Source organism: Mustela erminea, chromosome 19 (genome assembly GCF_009829155.1).
Source record: "Mustela erminea isolate mMusErm1 chromosome 19, mMusErm1.Pri, whole genome shotgun sequence".
NCBI lineage: Eukaryota > Metazoa > Chordata > Mammalia > Carnivora > Mustelidae > Mustela > Mustela erminea.
Genome location: NC_045632.1, coordinates 44,588,829 through 44,615,509, shown reverse-complemented (window position 1 = coordinate 44,615,509; position 26,681 = coordinate 44,588,829). Strand labels below are relative to the sequence as shown.

Below are 26,681 nucleotides of genomic sequence, written 5' to 3'. Positions count from 1 at the left end.
CTTTTTTTTTAATTTAAATTCAATTAGCCAGCATATAGCATATCATTAGTTTCAGATGTAGTGTTCAATAACTCATCAGTTGCATATAACACCCAGGATATTACTTAATTTCAAAACTTACTAGCAAGCTACAGTAATCAAGACCATGGTACTACTACAAAGATAGACACAGAGCAAGTGAAGAAAATTGAGAGTCAAGGAGAGCCTGGGTGGTTTAGTCAGTTAAATGTTTGCCATCAGCTCAGGTCATGCTCTCAGGGCTCTGGGATCAAGTCCTGAGCTAGGATCCCTGCGCAGCAGGGAGTCTGCTGGTCCCTCCACATCTGTCTGCCTCTCTCCACCCTCAGCTTGTGCACTCTCTCTCTCTCAAATAAATAAATACATAAAATCTTAAAAAAAAAAAAAAAAAAAGAAAAGATAATTGAGAGTCCAGATACAAATTCATACACCTACATACAACTGATTTTAGACAAGGATGCCAAGGCAATACAATGGAAAAAGAGTAACAGTCTTTTCAACAAATGGTGCTGGGACAAGTGGGTATCCATGAGCAAATGCACAAAGTTAGACCCCTACTTATACAAAATGAATCCAAAATGCACCGAAATCCAAAATATAAGAGCAAAACTATAAAACTCAGAAAAAAAAACCACAGGTTTAAATCTTCATGGCTTTAAGTCAAGAAATGGTTTCTTAGATATAATATGAAAAGTATAATCAATAAAAACAAGATAAATTTGACTTCATCAAAATTAAAATCTTCTATGTTTCAGAGGATACCATCAAGAAAGTGAAGACAACCAAAGAATGAGAGAAAATATTTGCAAATCAAGTCTAGAGGGGCACGTGGGTGGCTCAGTGGGTTAAGCCTCTGGCTTCAGCTCAGGTCATGATCTCAGATCCTGGGATCAAGCCCCAAATCAGGCTCTCTACTCAGCGGGGAGCCTGTTTCCCCTCTGCCTACTTGTGATATCCCTCTCTCTTTGTCAAATAAATAAATAAAATCTTTAAAAAAAAAATGTCTAGAATATATAAAGAACTTTTACAACTCAGTAATAAGACAATCCAACTTTAAAAAAAAAATGGGCAAAGGATCTAAACAGACATTTCTCTAAAAAAGATATAAAAACTGGGGCACTGGGTGGCTCAGTTGTTTGAGCATCTGTCTTCAGCCCAGGTCATGATCTCATGGTCCTGGGATGGAGTCCTGTATCAGGTTCCCTGCTCAGTGGGAATCTGCTTCTCCCTCTCCCTGAGCTAGCTCCCCCTGCTTATATTCGGTCTCACCCTCTCTCTCAAATAAATAAAATCTTTAAAAAATATATTTTAAAAATAAGCATATAAAAAATGTATATCATGGGTGCCTGGGTGGATCAGTGGGTTAAGCCACTGCCTTCAGCTCAGGTCATGATCTCAGGGTCCTGGAACTGAGCCCTGCATTGGGCTCTCTGCTCAGCAAGGAGCCTGCTTCTCTCTCTCTCTCTCTCTCTCTCTCTCTGCCTGTCTCTCTGCCTATTTGTGATCTCTCTCTGTCAAATAAAGAAATAAAATCTTTTTTTTAAATGTATATCATTAGTCACTAGAGAAATACAAACTAAAACCACAATAAGACATCACCTCACACAAACTAAAATGGCCAAAATCAAAAAGGATACAATAACAAATAGTACTGAGAACTTTGAGAAATTAGAATCTTCATACACTGCTAATTAGAAATGAAAAACAGTGCACAGTTTTAGAAAAGTCTGGCAGTTCCTCATAAAGTTACAAAGAGGGGTGCCTGGGTGGCTCAGTAGGTTAAGTGTCTGCCTTTAGCTCAGGTCATGATTCAAGAGTCCCAGAACTGAGGCCCTCACTGGGCTCCCTCTTCAACAGGGAGTCCGCTTTTCTGCCCTTCCCTTGGCTCATGCGTGCTCTCTCTCTTTCTCTCTGGGCTCTGCACAACAGGGAGCCTGCTTCCTCCTCTCTCTCTCTGCCCGCCTCTGCCTACTTGTGATCTCTGTCTGCCGAATAAATAAATAAAAATCTTTAAAAAAAAATAAAAGCTCACTATTAAATAAAATAGAGGTCAAAGAAAACCTCAAAACAATTTAGAGAGATAAAATATTGCACCCATGAAACAAGAACAGAATGCAATTTTAAAGGAAGGCAGGCAGGCAAGTAAGTTGGCTGGTTGGTGGACTCAGAGAATAACAATCTGCTCTTAGAAAGGACAGTCCTCATAGCAGAAACCAAGCTGATAAAGCGAGGAAATACACTAAAAAGTGACTTGAAAGACAAAGAAGATGGTAAATAGGTAAAAAATGACTTTTTTAAAACAGTGGTTTTGTTCAAAATGTCCAAAGTCTAGGACACCCAGGTGGTTCAGTCGGTTGAGCACCCAACTCTTGGTTTCAGGTCATGATCTCAGAGTGGTGAGATGGAGCCCTGCCTCAGGCTCCATGCTCAGCACAGAGTCTACTTTGGATTCTCTCCCTCTGCCCCTTCCACTGGTGCGCGCTCCCTCTCTGAAACAAATAAATCTTTAAACTGTCCAATGTCCATCTTATAGCAAGTCCCAGAAATAAAAAAGAAAAAAAAAGAGAAATCATCAAAGAAATGTCACAGAAGATTTTTCTTAAGCTGAAGAATACACAGTTCTAAACAGAAAGAACCCAACTGAGTGCCCCAAACGATGGAAAAAAAAAAAAAATTCTATTGCACAATGTCATGAAATTTCAGAACACAAGAACAAAGGGTATACAAGCTTCCAGTCACATTTACAAACAAGAAAAATCAGAATGGCATCAGACTTCTCAGAAGTAACACCAAAGGTGAAAAGACAATGCAATGCTTTCAAATTTGAGATAAAATGATTTTTTTTTTAACTTTTCAATCTATAATTCTACAACCAAAAAACCATCAGTCAAGTAGGATTGGAAAACCATGGTTTGTAAGGTCTCACAGAAACTCCTCCCTATGCTGCTTTTGTCAGGAAGCTACTGAAAGATGTGTTCCAGGGGAATAAAGGAAAAAGATGGAGAACAGTGGGGATTCACGTGGGAGAGACAAAAGCAATTACAAGGTTAACAGTGAAAAATCCCAAGGCATTACAGTCCGGATTAGAGAATTTATAGGAAATGTCACCTCTAGAGGAAAGAAAGAAAATGGAAGAAAGAGATTACATGATGCATCTGAGTGCACTGAAAAAAGTAGCACTTTTAGCTCTATGGCAGTATTTGATGCAGGATAAGTGACAGGAACACAGAAAACTATGCAAATGAAAAAATCAGGAAATATGGAACTAGCAACAAGTTATATGATAGGAAATGCAATCCTAACATACTACGTGGCTCAGCTGTGAATATAACAGCATAAACAACTTAATCAAAACTTGTGATGTGGGAATAATCACAAGGTGGAGGTACAAGTGTGTAGAACTCTGTAGTTGTGGAGACTGGCCAGAAACAGGGCTAAATCCTCACCTTCAATAGTTAAAAGACAGTAGATAAAACTGACAGGCTAAGAGAGCAGGATAAAACTGTCATTCAGGAATGCAGAAGTTGGAATATCTTGCTGGCTCAGTGGGAAGGTAGAGCATGTGACTCGATCTCAGAGTCCTGAGTTCAAGCCCTATGTTGGGTGTGGAGCCTACTTTGAAAGGAAAAAAAGGGAGGGGGGCGCCTGGGTGGCTCAGTTAGCTAAGTGACTGCCTTCAGCTCAGGTCATGGTCCTGGAGTTCAGGATCAGAGTCCCGCATCGGGCTCCCTGCTCAGTGGGGAGTCTGCTTTTCCCTCTGACCCTCCCCGCTTCTCATGCTCTCTCTCTCAAACAAACAAATAAAATCGGAAAAAAATAATAAAAGAAAAGAAACGCACAAGTCAATACTAGAAGAAAACTAAGAGTTGAAAGTCACTGACTACACATATCAGAATCAAGAACAAACAGAGGCGAAGCCAGGAACTGTTGTTGCGTTCTCAGTCTTATAAGGCTCTTTGGCTCTTTAAACTATGTGCATGTATTATTTTAGTCACAAATAAAATTTACATTCAGAAAAGAAAAAGGTTCCTCTTCAAATCAGGTCATAGGATGATGTCCTTATTTAATTTTAATAAGAACATTCCATCCTACATTCAATTAGAGTAGGGGGTTGAATTGTGGCACCCAAAAACATATGTCTGAATCTGTGGATGTGGAAGGAACCTTGTGAATGTGACCTTATTTTGCAACAGGGTCTGTGCAGAGGCAATTAAGTTAAAGGTCTGAAGATGAGATCACCTTGAATTTAGAGTGGGCACAGTACCTGTACAGGAGACAGAGAGGAGACACACAGGGGAGGAAGCCATGTGAAGGCCGAGCAGGGTCGGAGTCCTATGATTCCAAACCAACAAATGCCTTGAGCCACTAAGAGAGGCAAAGAAAGAATTCCCCACGATCCCACCAATACCACCCCACCCACCCCCTACCCCACCACCCCCAGAGGCCCTGTCGATACTGATACTGTCACCTTGACTGCAGACTTCAGGCCTCCAGAACATTGTTTTAAACCATCACGTTGGTCAGGTTTACAGTAATGCATTAAACAGATGAGGAAGGGGCGCCTGGGTGGCTGAGTGGGTTAAAGCCTCTGCCTTCGGCTCAGGTCATGATCTTAGGGTCCTGGGATCGAGCCCCCCATTGGGCTCTCTGCTCAGCAGGGGGGCCTGCTTCCTCTTCTCTCTCTGCCTGCCTCTCTGCCTACTTGTGATCTCTGTCTGTCAAATAAATAAATAAATAAAATCTCAAAAAAAAAAACCAGATGAGGAAGAGGAAACTAATACAATTAGCAGCAAAGGCTTTAGAAGACCCAGATTTCAAATGACATCAGGCTGAAACTCAAAGTCCCCTTCCCATTACACATTCTTTGGAGGCCCAACTCCCAGGCCCGCAGTAACTTCCGAAAAGAAAGCAGCCCAGCAGTCACAGGAGATGTGGTCATGCTTAAACTGTGCTTCGTAGTTGTGATTCCAGATACAAAAGGTGGCTAGGACAGGTTGATTCTTGAAACCAGGGGACTAAAATGGCCAAGGAATCCCTGACATTCACCTTTGCATTTCCAGGGCCTGGCAGCCCGCTGACTGTGCCTCTTCTGGACCCTTATTCCAACCTGTGCAGTCCAGAGCCAGGGTCAGTCTTTCAATAATGCTGATAGGCCCCACTCTGTGCTAGGCCCTGAAAATACAATGGGGAATGTCAGGGGGTCCCTGACATCTGGGACCTCAGATCTCTTACTCTGAGGGACCCCCATTAAAGAAATCTTCAAAGGGCTTTTGGCACAAGAAAGCAACCATGCATAAACTTTAGCAAGGGATAGCTCTTGCAGTATCTAAAGCACCTGATGCTTTTTCTCACCCAACTGCAGGAGAACCTTTCAGACCAGTCAATTTTTAGAGGCAAATAGGTCTGGTCACTCACAAGCCTTTGTGTGATAGTGGACAAGTTACTCACCCTCCCTAAAGCTCAATTCTTCATCTGTGAAATGAACCTAAGAATATTACTTACCTTCTAAGATTACTGTAGGGATTAAATGAGCCCAATCAAGGAAAGCGGCTGGCACACAGTAAGTGCTCTTCAATATTAACTAAAATACAAGCTAAAACAGTTCTTGAAGCTCAAAGTCTAGGCTCTGCAATTCCTCAAATTCTTCACTCAGCTTTGAGTCAAGAAACCACTGAACACTGATCTCAAGATGAAAGGACCTGTGAAGCACATGGACCAAAGAAGGGCAAAAACCATTCACCGACATCGAGGTTTTAATTAGGCAGTTGTAGAAACAGGCAGAGCTTCTTATAATTACAGATCTACTCTATATCCACTTTTTTAAAAATGTGAAGAGAAGGGTCTGTTCAAAAATTTCTCCTTTCCTTCATACTCTCCTGCTTTCCCAGCTCTTTCTTTCTTTCCCAACACTAATTCTTCTTGCTTGGCCTCTTTTCTCTGGCCAGCATTGAGTTACCTTCCATTTTCCAAAGCCCCACATTGAAAAACAATCAAACACAACTAAACTTTGCCAAATGACTTCGGTAAAAGGCCAAGCACATAAAAACAGAGAGGGAGGGACAGGGAAGGTCATACCTTTGGAAGTACAGTGGAATTATAGGCTAATAATAAAAGAGAATGGAAAGCAGATCGCACAACAAAACAGGAAGCAAAAGGCATGGGTGACACAGAGGAAGCGGACCTGCCCTAGGTCAGGACTGCCAAGCTTTAGTGTTTGGTATTTTCCTAGAAGTAGTTATTAACACTTGACTTAAATCACTGAGTGTTTGTTTACAAGCTTGTGGGGAGAAGCAGAGGCCTGCAACTTTCTAAAAAAGATTCAACTGGTCGTTTTTAAGGGAAACATGAACTTCCCTTTTGTTCCTAACTCTCGGAAATTCCAGAATCTATAACAGCCCATGGTGACTCAAAATCATTCAAAAGCAGCTCACTGATTTGCTTCCAGTGGGAGATTATGTTCATGTATCCACCGCCACGTATCTCACTAAGGAAGGCAAGAGCTCTGCACTCAAAGATCAAGACTCAACTCCCAGTTCTTCCATGTCGGAGCCACATGACCTCACGCACATCACTTCACCTCAGTGAGGTTCTGTTTGTTTTAAATCTGTAAAACAACAGAATACCTGACAAACAAAATGCATCCGATACATGTCAGGTAAGACCAATATTTAAACATTAAAAACTCACTATCCATCCTGTGTCTTTCCCACGGCTCTTGGAGGTCTCTAAATTCAATTCCCTGCCCTAGCCTTGCTCCTCTGTACTCCTTCTCCACACAGCAACCAGACCGAGCCTGTTAAAAGGCAGGGTGACCATGTCCAAGCCACTGCTTAAGACTTTCCAATGAACCCAATCACTGACTAAAACCCATACCCTTAAAATGGGTTGCAAGGCCCTCCATGACGTGCCCATCACTCCCCTTGCCCCCAACACCTCTTTGACCTCAATCTCCTACTCTCCCTTGCTCATACTCCTCCAGCCACCGGAGCGCCCTAGCTGGCCCACAAACCTGCTAGGGGTGTGCCTACTTAGGGCTACTGAACTTGCTGTCCCCTCCGCCTGGACCACAATGTCCCCACTTCCATGGCTCCTCCCCTCACCTCCTTCAGGTCATTACTCAACAGTCACCTTCCCAGGAAGGCATCTCTAAAGACCCTATGCAAAACTGCAGCCGCAGCCAACACTCCACATCCCACTTCCCCCCTTTATTACAATAAAATATGCACTTTACTTGGTTATTGTGTTTATTGTTCCTTTCCACTAAAATTTAAGATCCACAAGGGCAAGAGTTTTTCCTTTTCTTGGGTACTATATTCCCAGTGTTTAGAACAGGACTGTCCAATATAATCTTTAATTTTCTAGGAAACACATTTTAAAAAGTAGAAAGATACAGGTGAAATTAATTTCAATTATACTGCATTTATCCCAATAAACTTAAAATGTTATCGTGTGTAGCATATGTTGATATTATGTTAATATTATGCTTCTTACAACAGTCGAAACAAATCAATGACATATTTTACTTTTTTTTTCAAGCTGACTCTTCAAACTCCAGTGTGTATTTTATACTCCATTGCAGATCTCCAGTACTCAACCATACTGGACAGTGCAACTCCAAGAGTAGGCACTTACATACTCACTGAATGAAAGAATGTTCTCCCAGGAAGAGGCACCATAGGTGCCTCTTGGAATTTTTTAAACTTCAATTACATTTCATAGTCATAATTTTTGGTATTTATATATATACATATATATATATATATATACATATATATATACTTTATTTTTCCTTAAAATGTCATCCTTTCTATACTTGAAAAAATACTTTAAAATAATACTTTATAGGGGGGTCTGGGTGGCTCAGTGGGTTAAAGCCTCTGCCTTCAGCTCAGGTCATGATCCCAGGGTCCTAGGATCAAGCCTCGCATCAGGCTCTCTGCTCAGCCTGTCTCTTCCCCCTCTCTCTCTCTGCCCGTCTCTCTGCCTTCTTGTGATCTCTCTGTGTGTCAAATAAGTAAATAAATAAATCTTTTTTAAAAAATACTTTATACTCCTTCTGTAAATGGTAGAGAATGAGTCTGTTGCCTGGGTTTGAGTCCCTGCTCAGTCACTAGCTCTAGAATCTAAAGCAAGAACATCAATAAGCCTTAGCTTCCTCATCTGTGGAATAGGGACAGTCCTGAACTTCACAGGATCATGGTCCCGAGATGTTGGTAAAAGCTCCTTGTAACCAAGGAAGTCATCATTAGGTAAAAGGGATCAAGAAGCCAACCCAAACCTTATTCCTATGCCCATCATCTTCATATGGACCAACAGCACAGAAAATGGTCTGATAAGAGAAAAGCTAGGTCTTGGGTTCAAATCCCTTGTCCTTCACTTACAGCTGTGCGACCTCTAGAAAGTCATTTATTCACCAAACATTTACCAAGTGCCCACAATATCCAGCCACTAGGGTAGGAGCCAAATGCAATATGAACCCTACCCTTGAAGGAGGAGCAGTCTAGCAGGAACAAAGAGACCAGTAAAAAAGAAAGCAATAAACTGCTAAAAAAACAAACAAACAAAACAACAACAACAACAAAAAAAAAACAAGTCCCTCTCACTTAGGGCTGTTTGTTCATTCCAAAATATGAATAATACCTTTCCAACCTAACTAAAAAGCCGCAAAAGAAAATAATTTTTAAATGTCAAAGACTCCAAGAACTTTAACTCATAACATGTCAGCAAAGTCATTTTTTTTTCCTACGGGTAATCCAAAACGACTCCGGCTCCTGTAAATGTCCAGCTGGAACATTCACTCTAGTTATACCACATCTTTGTGGCATATTCATTTCACTTCTGCAAATTTTAGTAAACATGAAGAAAGAGGGTAAGCAGCTTTTACACAGGTATTTAATATCAAAATCATGATTAAGGTCACAATACTAAGAAACACAAAAGAGACCGTTCAGTCACGCTACCTAGTTACACTTTATCAAGATAAGCAGTCACATGATAAGTGAAACTGAATAATTTAAACCGAAGAAAGAAGAAAAGTCATAAAGCACTACAGATACTCTGGCCAAGATTTCTGCAGTCACTGTTGCTGAGGTAATGCTGGGCTAGGTCGTGGTCAATAGTTTAGGCTAAAAGCCATTTTACGGTCAGAGCAAAGTGCCCTCACTCTTTTTTTTAAGGCTCGAAGTTGATGAGATCTGGGAAAATCTAAAAGAAAGATGATCTGAAGGGCTAGGTTCCCAAGAAGTGGAACCCTACCCAACCAGGACTAGTGGGTGTGACGAAAGCAAAATGATCCAGATTCTGTGATCCTTCCTGAAGTTTAAAAACTGAATGGGACCAAAATCAAAGCCTCGGGTAACAACCATTTCCAAAGAGAAAGGAAGAAAGAGACTCTCAGCTGGGGTTCACACAGCATCTTCTTCCTGATTTCTCCTTTCCCTCCACGTCAAACACTCAAGCGCACTGAGTGTTCCAGCTCAGTCCCAAGTCGCCCCTTCCTCCAGACCCGAACCCTCCACAAAGGTCACGCCTCTCCATCCCTAGGACCTAAGCTCCTTTCCCTCTTCCGGCAGGACCCGCTGGCCTCCGCACCCCCGGCTGTCTCCGCGCCCACCTCCAAGCACCCCCGCGCGCGGCCCGCCGCACGCCCACCCCGCTCGGGCGGGAGCCGGGACACCCCTCCTCGGAGGCCGGAACCGCCGAGCCAGGCCCCTCCCACAGGAAGCCGCCGCCCCCCGGCGCCCGGGCCGCACCGCCCCGGCCCACCCCGCGCCGTCCCCCGCCCCCCCGCCCACCCCGCGCCCCCGGCCCGCCCGCCCGCTCGCCGCACCCCCCGCGCCCGTCGCGCCGGCGCTCGCTACCTGCCGCGGCCACAGAAGCGGCGCCCAACTCCGCTCCCACTTCCGCCTTCCACCGCCCGCACTCGGGCCGGGTCACGTGACCGCCCGCGGTCACCTGACCCGGAAGAGGCCGGCCGGACTCTCAGGTGTGGGCAACCTAGGCCCGGTTTGGGCGCCTTTGGCCGGGAGTCGGCCTTCTTGTCCTTTGTGTATGTCAAAATAGAAGGGGTTCCCACTCACCAGATGGTCCTGGAGTAAGCAAATTCGTTGAAGGCTCACTGTCTGCCAGGAGCTTCGTTCACTCCGTCAACCCCCGAGGCGGGTCTGTCATTAGCCCCATTTTACAGGTGAGAGGAGGCCAATCAAGTCAGCAAGTATTTATTGAGCTACTAAGGGTTACCCCGTAAGTACGGACGCCTAGTTAAATTTGAATTTCGAATAATTAACTATGCAATATGTAGACGTGCCCCAAATACTGCATGAGAGTATTATACTATAAATACTCCCATGATAGATAGATAGATAGAAAAAAAAAAAGTATTTGCTGTTTAGCTAAAAATTGGGGCATTCTGTAATTTTATTTGATATATCTGGCAACCCTATGCCTAGTAGGTACCTAGTAGGTACCTAGTAGGTACCTATGCCTAGTACTGTACTAGGCTCTAGAAACACAAAAGTGGCAGTTTATGAGCATCTGTTTTTTGTGACATAAAGCTAAGACAGGAAAGCTTCAAAACCCTCGGTTGGGTCCATAAAATGCCCCACCACACCAAACTAACCCCCATTCCCTTAATTTACAAAACAGAATTTTATTAATTATAAAGAACATTTTAAATCAACATTCTGTACTAATTGATGGACCTTCAGCTTTGACAAGTTGAATGAAGACTCAGTTTTTTTCATTCTTAATCACCATTAACTAAAATTAATACTAATCACTTAATTAGCCTTAAGCACTGCGAATTAATTCTCGTTATTTTTGGGTTTTCAAATTTAGATGGATCCTATTATGCATGCAAATTAAATTGGTTGAGCACTGCTACTTTTCCTATTCCCATTCCAAATCCAGGAGATGGTATTTCATGGAGATACAGGCCTCTTTAATACCTTAAACTCTATATTAATTTCCTCTTATAAAACTATTAAAACTTCTCTAGTTCCACTGAAGGAAGTTTTTCTTATTCCAGAGGGATTAGGAAAGAATTCCTTGATTTGGAAGCATTTAAGTAGATGTTTACCTAAAGAAAGAAATGATTAGGCAGGGGTCCGTGGGTGGCTCAGTCGGTTAAGCGTCTCCCTTCACTTTAAGTCATGATCCCAGCATTCTGAGGTAAGCCCCTGCATGGAGCCCCACATTGGGCTCCCTTCTCTATGGGGAGCCTGTTTCTCTCCCTCTGCCTGCCACTCCCCCTGCTTGTGCACTCTCTCTCCCTATCTCTCTGTCAAATAAAGTATTTAAAAAAAAGAACTAAGCAAACATGCTCACAATTGTGAGTGTATTAAAGGAGTAAAACCTAAAGTGTATATGGTCACCTATGGGGCCCTACATGATCCCTCCCCACATCTTATCTCCAGTTACTCTTTTTGGACTTGATTTTCCCTTTGCCTGGAAAGCTCTTTCCCCAAAGTCAGATGGCTGACTCCCTCATCTCATCCAATGTTTGCTCGACTATCCACAGTAAAGCCTTTCCTGATCAGCCTGCTTAACTATTGCAGCCCATTTCTTTGACAAGTTGTTCCTGCTTAATATTTTTATTAAATATAAAAATATATTATACCTCCTACCAGCCCCTGTTCCTGCTTAATATTTTTCCTCCATATTTCCTCCACACTTAATCACTACCTCACTTACAAATGAATGTATGCATGTGTGTGTGTGTGTGTGTGTGTGTGTGTGTGTGTGTAATCTGTTTCCCACCAGAAGAATTATAAGGACAGGAGCCATATCCCCAAAGCCATAGTCCTAAAGCAGTGCCTGGCTCACAGGAGGTCTCTTTAAGTAAACTGGTGAATGAATAGATTTCATCAACATTTATTGAGCACTGAACACATTGCTGTAGATCCCACAGTATAGAAGACGTTATTCAAAGACACACCAAAAAATCTGAAATACGTTTTCATAAAAGTGTCCCCTCAAAGTTAAGAGGTAAATTGAAATGCTCATTTGAGGAAAAATATCCCTCTCCCCCTGCCACCCCACTTGAAGAAGACACACAACTGGGGCCCCTGGGTGGCTCAGTCAGTTAAGTAGTTGCCTTCAGCTCAGGTCATGATCCCAGGGTCCTGGGATCAAGTCACATCGGGCTCCCTGCTCAGCAGGGAGTTTGCTTCCCCCTGTACCCTCCTCCTCCTCATGTTTTCTCTCTCATTCTCACTCTCAAATAAATAAAATCTTTAAAAAAAAATGCACAATTAATTACAATGCAAAGCAGAAATAATAACTGCTCATTGAGCAAAAGAACTAAAATGTCTTAAGTTTGATAAGAAAAAAAGTACAGGGCTGCCTGGGTGGCTCATTGGATTAAAGTCTCTGCCTTCGGGTTCAGGTCATGATCCCAGGGTTCTGGGATGGAGTGCCGCATCGGGCTCTGCTCAGCGGGGAGTCTGCCTCTCCCTCTCTCTCTCTCTCTCTCTCTCTCTCTGCCTACCTCTCTGCCTACTTGTGATCTCTCTGTCCAATAAATAAATAAAATCTTTTTTAAAAAAAATCTTAAAAAGAAAAAAGAAAGAAAAGTACAAATCTGTCCTTGGGAAAAAATCTGATTTGAGTAATCAGAGACTGGTTTACAGAAGGGACACTGAACTGCTTCTGGGAGACTAAGTAGTGAATGGCCAGCACAATGTCCCTGAAGAAGAAAAACCAAGGGCAAAGACAAGAGACAAAAAGTTTGGGACACTCCCAAAAATGTTCAAAGGAGTTCTAGGGATACTTCTTGATTCCTTGTAGTGTTTCTTCTGCATCAACTTTTCCCTTCCCCTAGCCCACTGTTCCACAGCCTCCACATGTTCCAGTCCTAGAAATGAATTCAGATCTTCACTGGCCCACAAGTAAGACTTTTCTCTTTTATTTTTTAAAAGATTTTTATTTATTCATTTGAGAGAGAGAGAGAGGAAGAGAGAGAGCACAAGCAGGGAGCAGGAGTGCAGGGGCTGAGGGAGAAAGAGGCTTTCTGCTGAACAGGGAGCCTGAAGCAAGGCTCAATCCCAGGACCCTGAGATCATGACCTGAGCCACCCAAGTTCACATGTTAAAAAAAAAAAAATACCACCAGGGCTTCACATGTAAAACTTGACATTATCTCCAAATGAGTCATACATTGAGTCCTTCTACATGTTTTTCGAAGTGTTAATTTAATGTAAACTGCTTAAAGTGACCATAATTTTTGTAATAGTGTGTTAGATTTCTTTACTTTTGAAAACCCATAAACTTCAAAAAATTGAAGTGTTTCAGGGCTTACTTCACCTGTGAGAGATCCTGTTCCCAGATGTCCTCAGCTACCACACATACTACCTTCATTTCCTGAACACTACGTGGACTTTCATACCTCGGTGCTTCTGCCTTACTTGTCCTTCAAGGTCTAGCTCCAAAGCCACAAACTCATTTTGTTGTATCACCCAACCCATGATGGTATAAATTAGCTCCCAATACATATTTGTGGAGTAAATTAAATTCCTTCTAAGGCTTTAGGGAACTTGGAGACTAATGTTACAAAGAAACAAAAAAGCAATTAAAATACTGCTTTAAAAAGTGACAAAAGATACACAGTGTCAAGAGACCTTCTGTATTAATACATATTCTCAGTCATCACCGGAAAATGAATGCCTCAAAGCCTGATCTTCTTTGTCATAATTCCCCTAAATCTGTGGTTCTTGAGTGTGTCCTCAGCTCAGCTCAGCAGCAGCACATAAAACTTATTAGAAATGCAAATTCTCAGACACTGCCCGGATCTACAAATCAGAATGTGAGGATGAAGCCTAGCCATCCATTTTTGGTTTCGTTTTTGTTCCTAAGATTTTATTTTATTTTTAAAGATTTTATTTATTTATTTGAGAGAGAGACAGTGAGAGAGAGCATGAGTGAGGAGAAGGTCAGAGAGCGAAGCAGACTCCCCATGGAGCTGGGAGCCTGATGCGGGACTTGATCCTGGGACTCCAGGATCATGACCTGAGCTGAAGGCAGTCGTCCAACCAACTGAGCCACCCAGGCGCCCCCTAAGATTTTATTTTTAAGTAACCTCTACACCCAGTGTGGGGCTCCAGCTCAGGACCCCAGGATAAACAGTTGCTTGCTCCATAGACTGAGTCAGCCAGGCACCCGTATTACCCATCTGTTTTTACAAGCTCTCCAGATGATTCTGACGCACCCTCCAGTTTGAGAACCACTGATCTAGATCATTCTTCTTCATTACAGGGATTACAGAATTATTACTGCCAATTTTAATAAACCTGTTATGGAGTCCAGTTCCCACATCCTCCCTCTCTTTTTAGGCAACGGGAGCAATCAATTAAAGAAGGAGAGAAAAGAATACTAATGTTGAGTGGATTATATATTCTAGGCATGAGATTAAGATGAGTAAACGGGATGCATGTAGAGGGGTCAGAGGCACCCCAAATATTTCAGAAGTTGCATCAAGGAGAGTACTGGTTGCAAACGAAGGTAAAGAGGTGGGGGGGGGGCACCTGGGTGGCTCAATCAGTTAAGTGGTCCAGCTCTTTGTTTCAGTTCAGGTCATGATCTCAGGTTTGTGGGATTGAGCCTGGTGTGAGGCTCCACAATCAGTGGAGAGTTTGGGATTCTCTCTCTCCCTCTCCCTCTGCCCCTTACCCCAACCCATGCTCTTTTCCTCTCTCAAATAAATAAAATCTTTTTTTAAAAAATGAACGTGGGAATTAAGATGACTCAGATTCTTACCTTGAGTGCCTTTGTTGGAAATGCCACTAGTAAAAAATAAGAACTCTAATGAGTGAAAAAAAGTTTAAGCAGGTTAAGAGATAATTACATCAATTTTAACCTTCCCCTTGAGTGAAGATGTCTAAAATTTTTATTTATTTTTTATTAATTTATTTTTAAAGATTTTATTTATATATTTGGGAGAGAAAGCACAAGCTGGGAGAGTGGCAGGCAGAGGAAGAGGGAGAAGCAAGTTCCCAGCAGAGCAAGGAGCCAGACTCTGGACTCTAGAACCCTGGGATCACAACCTGAGCCAAAGGCAGATGCTTAACTGGCTGAAACACCAAGGCACGCCAAGATGTCTAAACATTTTAGGTAGATGTTTCCAGGAAGCTAAATTGGGAGATAAATAGGGATCGGACCTAAAGATTTGGGAGACATTCCTACAATGTAATAAGTGAAGCCTTGAAGATAGATAGTATTGCTGAAGGAGAGAACTTAGAAGGACAACGGGGCCAAAACATTTCTGTGGAGGGTGCTCTGTGTGCAAGGCAGAATAAAATCCAGTGAAGGCGTGTGGGAAGCCATCAGAGAGGCGGGGGGACCAGGATCCTTAAGTATTACCAAAGTCAAGAGAGGAGAGACAGTCCATATAGAGGAGATGGTCAGCAGTGTCAAATTCTGCAAGGAAACAAAGCTGGGAAATAAAAACCAAAAAATTTTGATATGATCCACTAGAACATTAGAAACCGCTTTCCAGGGGTACCTGGGTGTCTCAGTTGTTAAGTATCTGCCTTCTGCTCAGGTCATGATCCCAGGGTCATGGGATAGAGCCCCACATCCCGCTCCCTGCTCAGTGGGAAGCCTGCTTCTTCCTCTCCCGCTCCCCCTGTTTATGATCCCTCTCTTACTGTGTCTCTGTCAAATAAATATATAAAAATTTAAAAAACAAATCTTAAAAAAAAAAGTAAAGAAAAAAGAAAGAAACAGCTTTCCATTTCCACCATGCTATTTCAGGCAGGGCAGGTAAGACAGGAGCCATTGAAGAGAATAAATAGTAAGAAAAGTTGAGACAGATGTTTAGAGAAAGAAAGGAGATTTGGGCAACTGTTCAAAGAGCTGCCTAGGGCACTGAAAGGTTTTTGGGGGTAGGATGAATAAATTATAATCAAGGGATAAGATTGAAGACTTGACAAAGGAGGCTTGGAATGAATCAATTACGCTGAAGATGAATGACAGAAAACCCACGTCATCATTTTGCTGAAATTCTCCAGCATGAATTTTGACAGACCAGATCTCATAATTATAGAATCTCAGATTGCAAAAGGAACTTAGAAGTCATCCAATACTCCCTTTCAGTTCCATACCGCAAGGGTTTATTTGCTAGTAAATTACATGCCTTGCTTAGAGAGTAGGTGAGGATATCAAAGACTCTCAAAATCAAGTGGGGGTACGTAAGCAGCGGTCAACAGAGCATAATGGATAAGAAAGTGGCTCAGGGGTTGGTTTGTCCGTTAATCAATCTATTCTTACCTATCCTCTCCTTTCCTTTTTCCCCCTCCCCTCTCGCCCCCTCTCCTTTCTTCCTTCCTTCCTTTTCCTTTTCTTTCTCTCTTTCTCCCTTTTTGTAAGTAGGCTCCACACCCACGACCGTGAGATCGAGAGTTACCCCCAGATGTTAATCTTCGTAAAACCGGATACTAGGCATGTTAGCCGAGACTAGCTGTCCTGAGCAGCTAGCCCTTAGACACAAAACAGTATCTGTCTCATCGACTTGTGATCTTAAAATGAACTGTAGTTTCTCTGTATTGACTTGTAATAGGACTACATACAGGTTTTACATTGAAAGTAAATAAGGCGCTAAGGGGTGAGCCGCAGGAGCCTACCTCCTACAGTGTCTCCCAAAGTTTGACCTGCCCACACCTGACAGGGCTGCTGGAGACGCCGCGCATGCGCGCGGATATCCCTGAGCTGGGAAAGGCCTATGCGGCCGCCAGGAGGCGCCGCGGAGTCACAACTGGACCTCCCGGCTCCCAGAGGCCCAGTTCGGAACGTAGGGGTGGAGCCAGCTCTGTGCGCAAGCGCGCTGAGGGCGCGTTCCGCCAAGATGGCGCTCGTGGAGCACGTTGTGGCGGATGCCGGGGCTTTCCTGCGAGACGCGGCTCTGCAGGTAAGGAGGGCTACCGCCAAGAGGAGCAGGGACCGAGCTGGACCGACCCCTGAAGTGTTGCGGGCAGTCGGTCAGTGCATTGCGTGGTATGGATGGGTGTAAGCTGTGTGGGTCTTTCCGCAGGACATCGGGAAGAACATCTATACAATCCGGGATGTGGTGAACGAGATTAGGGATAAGGCCACGCGCAGGCGGCTCGCCGTCCTGCCCTACGAGCTGCGTTTCAAGGAGCCCTTCCCGGAGTACGTGCGGCTGGGTGAGTGCCTCTGCCCCGGTGTCGATGGCGAAGCTGGGTCCCAGGCTACCTGCTCGGGACCGACTCGGGTGGGAGTGGAGGTCTGGCTGTTTTATCAGCTTTGATTCAGAACCACGTTCTAGGAGATCTTGGTGGCAGAGGCTCTCTGGGTCAGGAGTCAGCCAGGCCTTGCCAGTTATTAGCTATATACGGGTTACTCACTCTTTCTGAGAAGTAACTAATGGTAATAGGGTTTGGTTGAAGGATAAAATAAGAAGCTTTTAGTACAGTACTTAATACATAGTAAGTGCCCAACAAATTTTAGCTGCTAATACCTGCTTTTTAGGAAATGTGAGTGGTATTGTTATAAAGCAGAGTCGTTACAGAGCAGTCCAATAATTTTGTTTCATCATAAACTACAACAGTTATTAACAGAATTAACTTGTAATCCCATTATGGAATCTGAATATCCTATTAATCTGGCTTGTTATACTTAGAATGAAAGAATTTTAGACCAGAGAAGATACCTTCTATTCCAACATAATACCAGATTTAATAAGGAACTCTCATCATTTGCAGACATTATGCTTTTAGTTACTTTCTGTTAACTTTGTTCTCGTGTCCCATGGTCTGGACTGAATAAGGATGTCACAGTAAACCTAACTGGCTTGAATTTTAATGATAGAGAGTACAAATGTCTCAACAGTGAGTAGAAAAAGGAAATGAATGAAAATATTAAGAATGTTTTTTTGGGATATTGATCCTGAGTTCTTTTTCATACTTTCACTATGGTTCCCCAAGGTCATATAGCTTTTTGTTTCTAATTTGAGTTGGGGCTCTCTTTACAGTGACTGAGTTTTCAAAGAAAACTGGCGACTATCCCAGCCTCTCTGCCACAGATATTCAAGTACTGGCACTCACCTATCAGTTAGAAGCAGAATTTGTTGGGGTGTCTCACCTAAAACAAGAACCAGAAAAGGTAAATCAGGAGGATTATTGGTTTTCCTCCTTTTAACTTTTTTATTCTGGGAACTATCAGATACACGGAGTAGAGGGAATAGTTGGACCCAGTGTCCACATTACTCTGTCTCCACACTTAGCAAGTCATGATCTATCAGGTTCATTTCTACTGACCCCCAGCCCTTGGGATTTTGAACTCAGACATTGTATTTCATTGATATTTCTTGGTCTCTCTCTCAAAAAGCAAAAAAAAAAAAAAAAAAAAAAAATCCACACAAAATCATTAAACAGAATTAATAGTAATTCCCTAATATTGTCAGATGTCTACCTAGTATTCACATTTCCCAATTATTTTACAATTTTTTTTTAAACATTTGTCTGGATCACGATCCCAGTAAGATTCAAATGTTTCATTTAGTAGATGCATCTCAGTATCTCAGTCTCTTGATCTGCAGGTTTTTAGAAAGGGTTGGTTAAATTTGGAAAATGCAGAAATAGAGTAAAATCAGCTATGTTCGGGGCGCCTGAGTGGCTCAGTGGGTTAAAGCTTCTGCCTTCGGCTCAGGTATGATCCCAGGGTCCTGGGATCGAGCCCCGCATCAGGCTCCCTGCTCGGCGGGGAGCCTGCTACCTCCTCTCTCTCTGCCTGCCTCTCTGCCTACTTGTGATCTTTGTCTGCCAAATAAATAAATAAAATCTTAAAAAAAAAAAAAAAAAGCTATGTTCTTGCTATTTTTAAACAGAGTTCTTTCCAAAAGCAAGAGAGAACGCTATGTGCTTGTCTGGTTTTTATTTGTTTGTTTGTTTAAACTCTTGCCACTTTCAAAATTCTAGGTTCCTATTGTGCTTTCAGGGACTTGCCTGCATTGGTTAGTTCAAGAGATTAATTGATTTGTGGCTGGGTCCTATTGGCTTTTCCCAGGCCAGAAGATTTTATAAGCCAAATAATCATGTAATAATTAATTTCAAATAGTGTTAACTAAGAATTGCTTAATATTCTCTGTCTCAAATCATCAGAAGTCTTCTAAACTCATGTGTACTAATTGGGACTGCCTTCACATGTTTTCAACCAGATTTAGAGCCCTCCAGTGCAAAGAGCCTAAAACTGATGGGTAAAACACAGATTTCTGTGTGTCACTGAAATGTTTTAGGGAGATGGGGTAAAGGGAAACATAAAGCCTGAGTCTGAGACTGAGCACAGTGTGACTAGAAGCTGGCTATCCATTTGGCATCCATCAGTTCATGATTCCTAAAAATAGCCCTTTTCCTGCAGCCTTTTGGGCAGAAGTTAGATTTGGGGATTGTTTTGTTTTTTATAAAATCTGTGGGGATCTTGAACTCATGACTGTCAGCTTAAGAATCTCATGCTCTACCCACTGAGCTAGCCAGGTGCCCCAGGAGTTAGATAGTTTCTATCAGAAGCTTTAAAACAGTATATCTTTAAAAAATAATACAGTATCAGGTGACTGGGTGGCTCAGTGGGTTGAGCCTCTGCCTTCGGCTCAGGTCATGATCTCAGGGTCCTGGGATCGAGCCCTGCATCGGGCTCCCTGCTCAGCAAGGAGCTTGCTTTCCCTCTCTCCCTCCGCCTGCCTCTGCCTACTTGTGATCTCTCTCTCTCTCTGTAAATAAATAAATAAAATCTTTAAAATAATAATAATAATATAATACATTATAATAATAATACATTATGTTTTGACCCAGCAATTCCACTCTTAGGCATTTATCCCAAGTATATAACTAAAGATACATGTAAGTTTTATAAGTAGCGTTGTTCATCAATGCATTCAAAAAAGAACTATGCCAAAGTCGTTATTTGGTAGTTACGGGATCACTGAATAATTATTTTTATGTTTCCCAATTTTTAATAACTGTAGGGAAGATACTTTGTTTTCTGTTGACTTACTCTTCATGCTCAATTGTCAGACTGTGTATTTCTCTGCTTAGAGCTGTCACTTTTTTCTTTTCTTTTTAAAGGTTAAAGTGAGCTTATCAAGTCAGCACCCAGAAACTCCTCTCCACATTTCTGGTTTCCATCTCCCCTCAAAGGTAATTGCTTAGATAAGCCATGCTCTCCTGCCCTCTTTTGCTATATATTTCCACAAATTGTATGCAGTGAACCACATTTATCTAAACTAATATCCTAGTTTGTCCAGCCCCTGTCAGATCTGACTTGTGTCATCTATCATTCCGTATGTAATCCTCTCAATTTTCAGGTCTTAAAATTAATTTTCTTTTCACCTCAGTCTCAACCCCCACGAGAAACAGTACAACATGGACAGCCAGCTGGTGAGCCTGAGAACCTAGAATTCACTTCCTTCATGTTCTGGAGAAACCCTTTGCCTAATATTGATCATGAACTGCAGGAGCTGCTGGTAAGGTCCTATGTATGATTCCCCGAGGACAGCACGCCAGCTTCTTCCTGCCATTCCCGTGGGCTGGGACCGTGTGAATTCTGTTGTTTCAGATGGACAGAGATGATGATGTTCCAAGTGAGGAGGATGAGGAAGGAGAGAGCGGATTTGAAGAAGGGAAAGACAGGGATAGCGACGATGACGGGGGCGGTTGGATAACTCCCAGCAACATCAAGCAGATACAGCGGGAGTCAGAGCAGTGCGCTGTGCCGAAGGATGTGCGGGTTGGCTGTGTGACTACAGACTTTGCCATGCAGGTGGGTGGATGGGCATCAGCCGGACCTAGGCTCTAGTTCATAACCTTTACAGGACTATGTACAGCTCTACTCTGTGATGCCTCTTTTCCTGGTTCTAGAAACTTTACCTGTGCTCTTTGATTATCTGTAGCTTTGGTTGGGAACTAGAAAATCAACATAGTGACAAAATAGATGTCTTGTGTTAAGTTTCATGTTCTGTTCTCAGTTAGGTTCTTGGAAAAAGTAGAGGTTTCCAGCTCCTGAAAGAGTGTATTTTTGTGTTTGACAAAATAAATATCTTTGTTTTTGTGTGTGTGTGTGTGTGTGTTTTTTTTTTTAAGCTTTTAAATGCGACACGATAAATGTCTTTGTTAAGAGAGATGCTTAGTGAGGGGCCCTGGGCCAAAGACCTGGCCCCTTCAAATACAAGGGGGAAATCTAGGTCTTAGCTCTAGTTTACATGTCTTGAGTGGCCTCCTGATCTTCCTTTCCCTCAGCAAAACCCCCTTGTGAGCCAAACCAGGCTTTGCGAAGTCTTTTCACTGTAATTGTACAGATGTTAGACTTTGGTTTTGCTGACTTGGGTGGTGCTTTTGCTCATTGGTTGCAGAACGTCCTGCTACAGATGGGGCTGCATGTTCTGGCCGTGAACGGCATGCTGGTCCGAGAGGCCCGGAGCTACATCCTGCGCTGCCACGGCTGTTTCAGGTACGCAGCTGACGATCTACACCCGTGGCCTCTTTGTGGACCACTTCTCTCCCTCTCCTTTGTGCCAGCTTCCGGAAGGATGGCCATGTGTGTAGGTTTTCCTCCCCCTTGTCCTTCATATGTACCTAGGTTCTGTCCTCACCAGAGTGCTGAAACCTCTGGGACAGAGGCCACCAGTGACCTCCTGTCTTAGTTTCTTAGTCACAGGATTAAAGGCGTGGATTGTGGAGCAAAGAGCCCTTATCATTTAACCACATGCACTGCAGCATTTATGAATGAAATGATGCCTGGGATTTGCTTTGAAATAATCCACGGGTGGGAAGAGCGGGTGGGGGTAGGATGGAACAGGATGGCCATCAATGGATAGTTGTTGAAGCTGTGTGAGGGGCCCTTGGGGGTCCGTTGTGTTCTTTGGTCTACTTTAGATTTTCTATTTTTAAAAAAAAAAAAAGGTGGAATGGATTCGGATGACACAGGCTCAGATCCAGATTCTGTATCGCAGTAGCTTTACAGAAGTTGGTGAACTCAGATTTTTCTTGCATAAAATCAGAGGGGCTGATTGTCCTAGAAGAGTGTGATATCTAGAACACAGGACACAGTCCGCTCAGGTGAACTGTTAGTTCACAGAGCATGCCCTTCTCTCTGGCTCATAAAGTGGTCTTCATGGGGGGATGGTGGGGTCCCGGAGACGTGCTTGGAACGGACGAGGCTGTACTTCAGCTTTGCCAGGGAAGCATGGCCCTGGGATTTTACGTTGCGGTGGCTGAGAGCCTCTCTGTAGATTCACTTCAGATTTGGTGGCCATCATACAGATCATCTCGTGGAGGAGCAAGGTGTCTCCTGGGTCCCTAGTGCTGTTCCACTGAGGGTAAAGTTGTGTAGATGGACCACTGCTCCCCTGCCAGCTTTAAGACAACCAGGCACTCGTGACCCAGGGGCCCTGCCCTACCATCAGCCTCCGCCTTCTTCTCAATCTTCAGTTTGGAAATGTACCAGGCCTAGGACAGTGAAGCTTCATGAAATCCCATTTCCCCTGTTGCCCTTTGTTATAAAACCCCAAGTTCCCCAAATGAACATGCATTCTTAGCAGCCCTAAGAAACGTTCTCCATTCTTGTGAGATTAGCCCAGTGACTGAGGCACTTGCGGTTTATTCTCAAAGACTTGCAGGTCAGGAATTCAGCTTCTTGGGAGATTCATCCAGTCGTAGCAGCTTTCCAGTGTTTCCTGCGGCATTCATTAATACATTCTGGGCACTTCTGGAGCTCCCTCCTGGCCCAGCAGCATGGCTGCCATCTCCAGGCAAGGTGCGGAGAGCCGCAGGAATAAGGAGGAATAATCCCTTTGACTTGAGTCAGGTGCCATTGAGAGCACTGATTATGGAGCCACCTTCCTGGCCTTGTAGCTGCCACTTACTGGCTCCGTGCCTCGGTTTCCCCATCTATAAGATGGACAGAATGCCAGCTCTATAGGACTGTTTTGATGTTAAACTTGTGGAATAATGTCTAACAGTAAGACTTCATTTACTAGTGTAACAACATTTGGCTCAACTTCGAGCTGAATTACGGACTTGCTGCCTGTGTTACTTTGTTCATCTTTGCCCTTGGCACAGCGCAGTGGCGGCTTGTCTCAGCAACACAAGGCTGGGCGGCCATGGTCTGTGACATGTTGGGCCATTCAGTCTCCCCTGTTCCTTGTTGCTTCCTTCTCCTCCTCTGACAACCGTGACTCATCTTGTGCTCTGGGGACGGGGTTTGCCCCCCATGACTTCTTTGCCAAAACTTTCCTTTTCTCTCCAGAACCACATCTGATATGAGCCGAGTATTCTGTTCGCATTGTGGAAACAAGACCCTGAAGAAAGTGTCCGTGACCGTTAGCGACGATGGAAGCCTGCACATGCACTTCTCACGCAACCCGAAGGTGCTGAACCCTCGGGGCCTCCGGGTGAGTGGCAGCTCTCCCACTCCCCTCACAGCCGGGCCTGCAACTGGCAGAGCAAGACCTCTTAGCTCCAGGATCAGAATCTGCAGAGAGGACCAGGAGAGGCTTGGCATGGAACTGTCCCTCTGATGCCTTGAACCCAGCCTTACCTTGTGGCCCAAGATGGTCTGGCACTCTTCTAGTTCCGTCCCTGCCCTGAGATCAGCCCTTTCTCTGATTCCTATGGACAGTGGGGTTTTGAAGCACAGAGCTGAGCACAGGGTAGGCTCCTTGCCCTAGGGGGTCAGAGATGTCTCAACCCACGGTGGATAGAGATTGTATGTGATCATACAAGGAATATTTTCTGTTAGATATCTGTATTTTAAAATGAGTTTGTAAGTTCCATTTCAACCCAACAGAGTTCATGCTAGCCCTCCCTGATACCTTGACACCATTTTCCATAATTACTTATTTGCTCAATCCTAGAACACTTGTTTCAGAGTTACCCACGCCAGTGAAAATGGTACCTGCTTAGTAGAGTTCTGTGTTTGGAGGTAACTCCATTGCTAGCTGAGGGTGTGTAGTCACAGCACAAGGAGCAGTGACTGATAAACTCCCCTGATGTCATCTGCCTGCATCCAGAGCCGTCAGGAAGCTTGACATTAACAGGATCGGACGTGTTTGGATAGGTTGCCCGCCTAATGACCTTTCCTTTCTTGTTTGCAGTATTCGCTTCCCACTCCCAAAGGGGGCAAATACGCCATCAACCCCCATCTGACTGAGGACCAGCGCTTCCCTCAGCTGAGACTGTCCCGAAAGGCCAGGCAGAAAACGGACGTGTTTGCCCCTGACTACATAGCTGGGGTATCTCCCTTTGCGGAGAATGACATCTCCAGCCGGTCGGCTACGCTGCAGATCCGAGACAACACCTTGGGAGCAGGGAGAAGGCGGTTAAATCCCAATGCTTCCAGAAAGAAGTTTGTGAAGAAGAGGTGAAGTGCAAGCTCCACGGGCCGGCGGGATTGCCGCCGTGGCTGCCGAGGCGCGCGGGTACCTCGCTGCCCGGTTGTCAGGTCCAGATCCCTCTGGGTCCAGGCAGTAGGCCTGGCTTACTCAGCGCTGCTTCCTGACTGCCTGGGATGGGTCGGGTTCATGGTGGAACTGGGCCATCCCTTGGCCTGGGAACATCCAGAGAGCTGGGATTCCTGGCATGCTGAGCAGAGTTTGATGAAAACAGAAGGAATGGCCCCATGGAGCACATCCTCAGCATTCAAAGAAAGGAACTTCCAGCTTGTAGTATTTTTCTAATAAATGTGGTTGTGAGCTCCTGTGCCTTTTCATTACGTCACCAAATGTCTAATGCTTAGGTAGTTGGAAGGTAACACTTAAGCTGTATACTCAACTATCAAGCATTTAGATTATATTTTTTACAAAAAAATATACTAGGTCTGTTATAATAAAACAAAAGCAACTATTTTTTCTTTTTTAAAACTTATTCTTGGGACACCTGGATGGCTCAGTCAGTTAAGCATCTGCGTTCAGCTCAGGTCAAGATCCTGGGGTCCTGGGATCCAGCCCCACGGCAAGCTCGTGCATGCTGCTCCCCTTCTTGTGTGTGTGCTTTCTCTTTCTCTGTCAAATAAATAAATAAAGTATTTTTTTAAAAAACAACACACGGGGCGCCTGGGTGGCCTCAGTGGGTTAGGCTGCTGCCTCCAGCTCAGGTCATGATCTCAGGGTCCTGGGATCGAGTCCCACATCGGGCTCTCTGCTCGGTGGGGAGCCTGCTTCCTTCTCTCTCTGCCTGCCTCTCTGTCTACTGTGATCTCTCTGTCAAATAAATAAATAAAATATTTAAAAAAAAAAAAACTTACTCTGGAGCCTTTCATTCATTTAAGAGAGTTCAGTGTAGTGAACTGCTATAGCCTTTCACCTAGTTTCAGTCTTACTTTGCCTTGTTTCCTTTTTCCTTTCTACACCCATGAGTACGCCAAGAATCTCCTAGGAAAAGGATGTTCTTTTGCATCAGTTTAGGAAACTTAACATTGATATATTACCATTAATGAAGTAGAGCAGAACTCAGTTTCTCCAGTTTGTTCCACCATCCTTCCTATTTCTGAACCCTTTTCTTAAAGATTGATGTATTTTAGTGAGAGGGGCAGAGGGAGAGTTTCACACAGCATGAAGCCCAACATGGGGCTCAGTCCCACTACCCTGAGATCATGACCTGAGCAACCAAGAGTTGGACACGACCCACTGAGCCACCCAGACACCCCTGAACACTTTTAACCTATGCCTTGTGCAGTTGACCTTTTTAAAAAATATTTTATCAGAGAAAGTACACAAGCAGGGAAAGCTACAGGCAGAGGGAGAAGCAGGCTTCCTGCTGAAGAGATGCTTTATCACTTGCACCACCCAGGCGCCCCTGCAGTTGACATTTTTAATATTATAACTTTTTTTAAACAAGTCTTTTTTTTTTTTAAGGTTTTATTTATTTATTTGACAGAGATCACAAGCAGGCAGAGAGAGGGGGAAGCAGGCTCCCTGCTGAGCAGAGAGCCCAGAAGCCGGGCTCGATTCAAGACCCTGAGATCATGACCTGAGCCGAAGGCCAAGGCTTAACGCACTGAGCCACCCAGGGGCCCCAGTATCACGTTTTTTAAATGTCCTTCCATTTGGGTTTGACAGATTGCATAAGCAATGGTGTTAGGGGGAACCCTTTGGGCGGGAATGTTCCATGAATGGTAGATATATAGAGTATCATGTTAAATGACGCTAACTTTGGTTACTTGGGATATGAACCTAGTACAAGACTTTTCCCAAGGTCTTTATATATTGATAGTATATATACAAAATACATATATATATACCTAATCTTAAGGAGCTTTTGATGATCTTCAAAAACTCCTTAATTAGGTTTTTTTCTTGTATAGTTATCTCACCCATTTGGCATATAGTTAGATTGAATTTAAACCAAAAACATTGGGGCACCTGGATGGCTCAGTGGGTTAAAGCCTCTGCCTTTGGCTCAGGTCATGATCCCAGGGTCCTGGGATCGGGTCCCGTATTGGGCTCTGCTCAGCAGGGAGCCTGCTTCCCCTTCTCTCTCTGCCTACTTGTGACCTCTGTCTGTCAAATAAATAAAATTAAAAAAAAAAAAAGCATTAAGGTTTTTCCCATCTTTTTTTTTTAACATAAGTAAACACAGTTTTAAAAGTAAAACCCAGGGGCGCCTGGGTGGCTCAATGGGTTGAAGACTCTGCCTTTGGCTCAGGTCATGATCCCAGGGTTCT

General features: G+C 43.8%; 2 protein-coding genes across 2 annotated transcripts in view; one reads left to right on the top strand and one right to left on the bottom strand.

The window, feature by feature from the left end:
• WWP2 (WW domain containing E3 ubiquitin protein ligase 2) overlaps positions 1–9,967 on the bottom strand; it is a 147,748-nt gene extending 137,781 nt beyond the window's left edge. The window contains exon 1 of the mRNA XM_032323083.1: positions 9,879–9,967. The gene's annotated coding sequence lies outside the window, so the exon portion shown is untranslated. The remainder of the gene's footprint in view (positions 1–9,878) is intronic.
• A 6,838-nt stretch (positions 9,968–16,805) lies between these two features.
• Positions 16,806–24,711, top strand: NOB1 (NIN1 (RPN12) binding protein 1 homolog). Its single transcript, XM_032325820.1, has 9 exons — positions 16,806–16,917; positions 17,041–17,173; positions 18,001–18,131; positions 20,090–20,161; positions 20,359–20,487; positions 20,580–20,783; positions 21,373–21,470; positions 23,268–23,412; positions 24,115–24,711. Exons 1-9 carry the CDS (start codon positions 16,855–16,857, stop codon positions 24,382–24,384), a joined length of 1,245 nt encoding a protein of 414 aa, XP_032181711.1. The 5' UTR covers positions 16,806–16,854; the 3' UTR covers positions 24,385–24,711.
• The last annotated feature ends 1,970 nt before the right edge of the window (positions 24,712–26,681 follow it).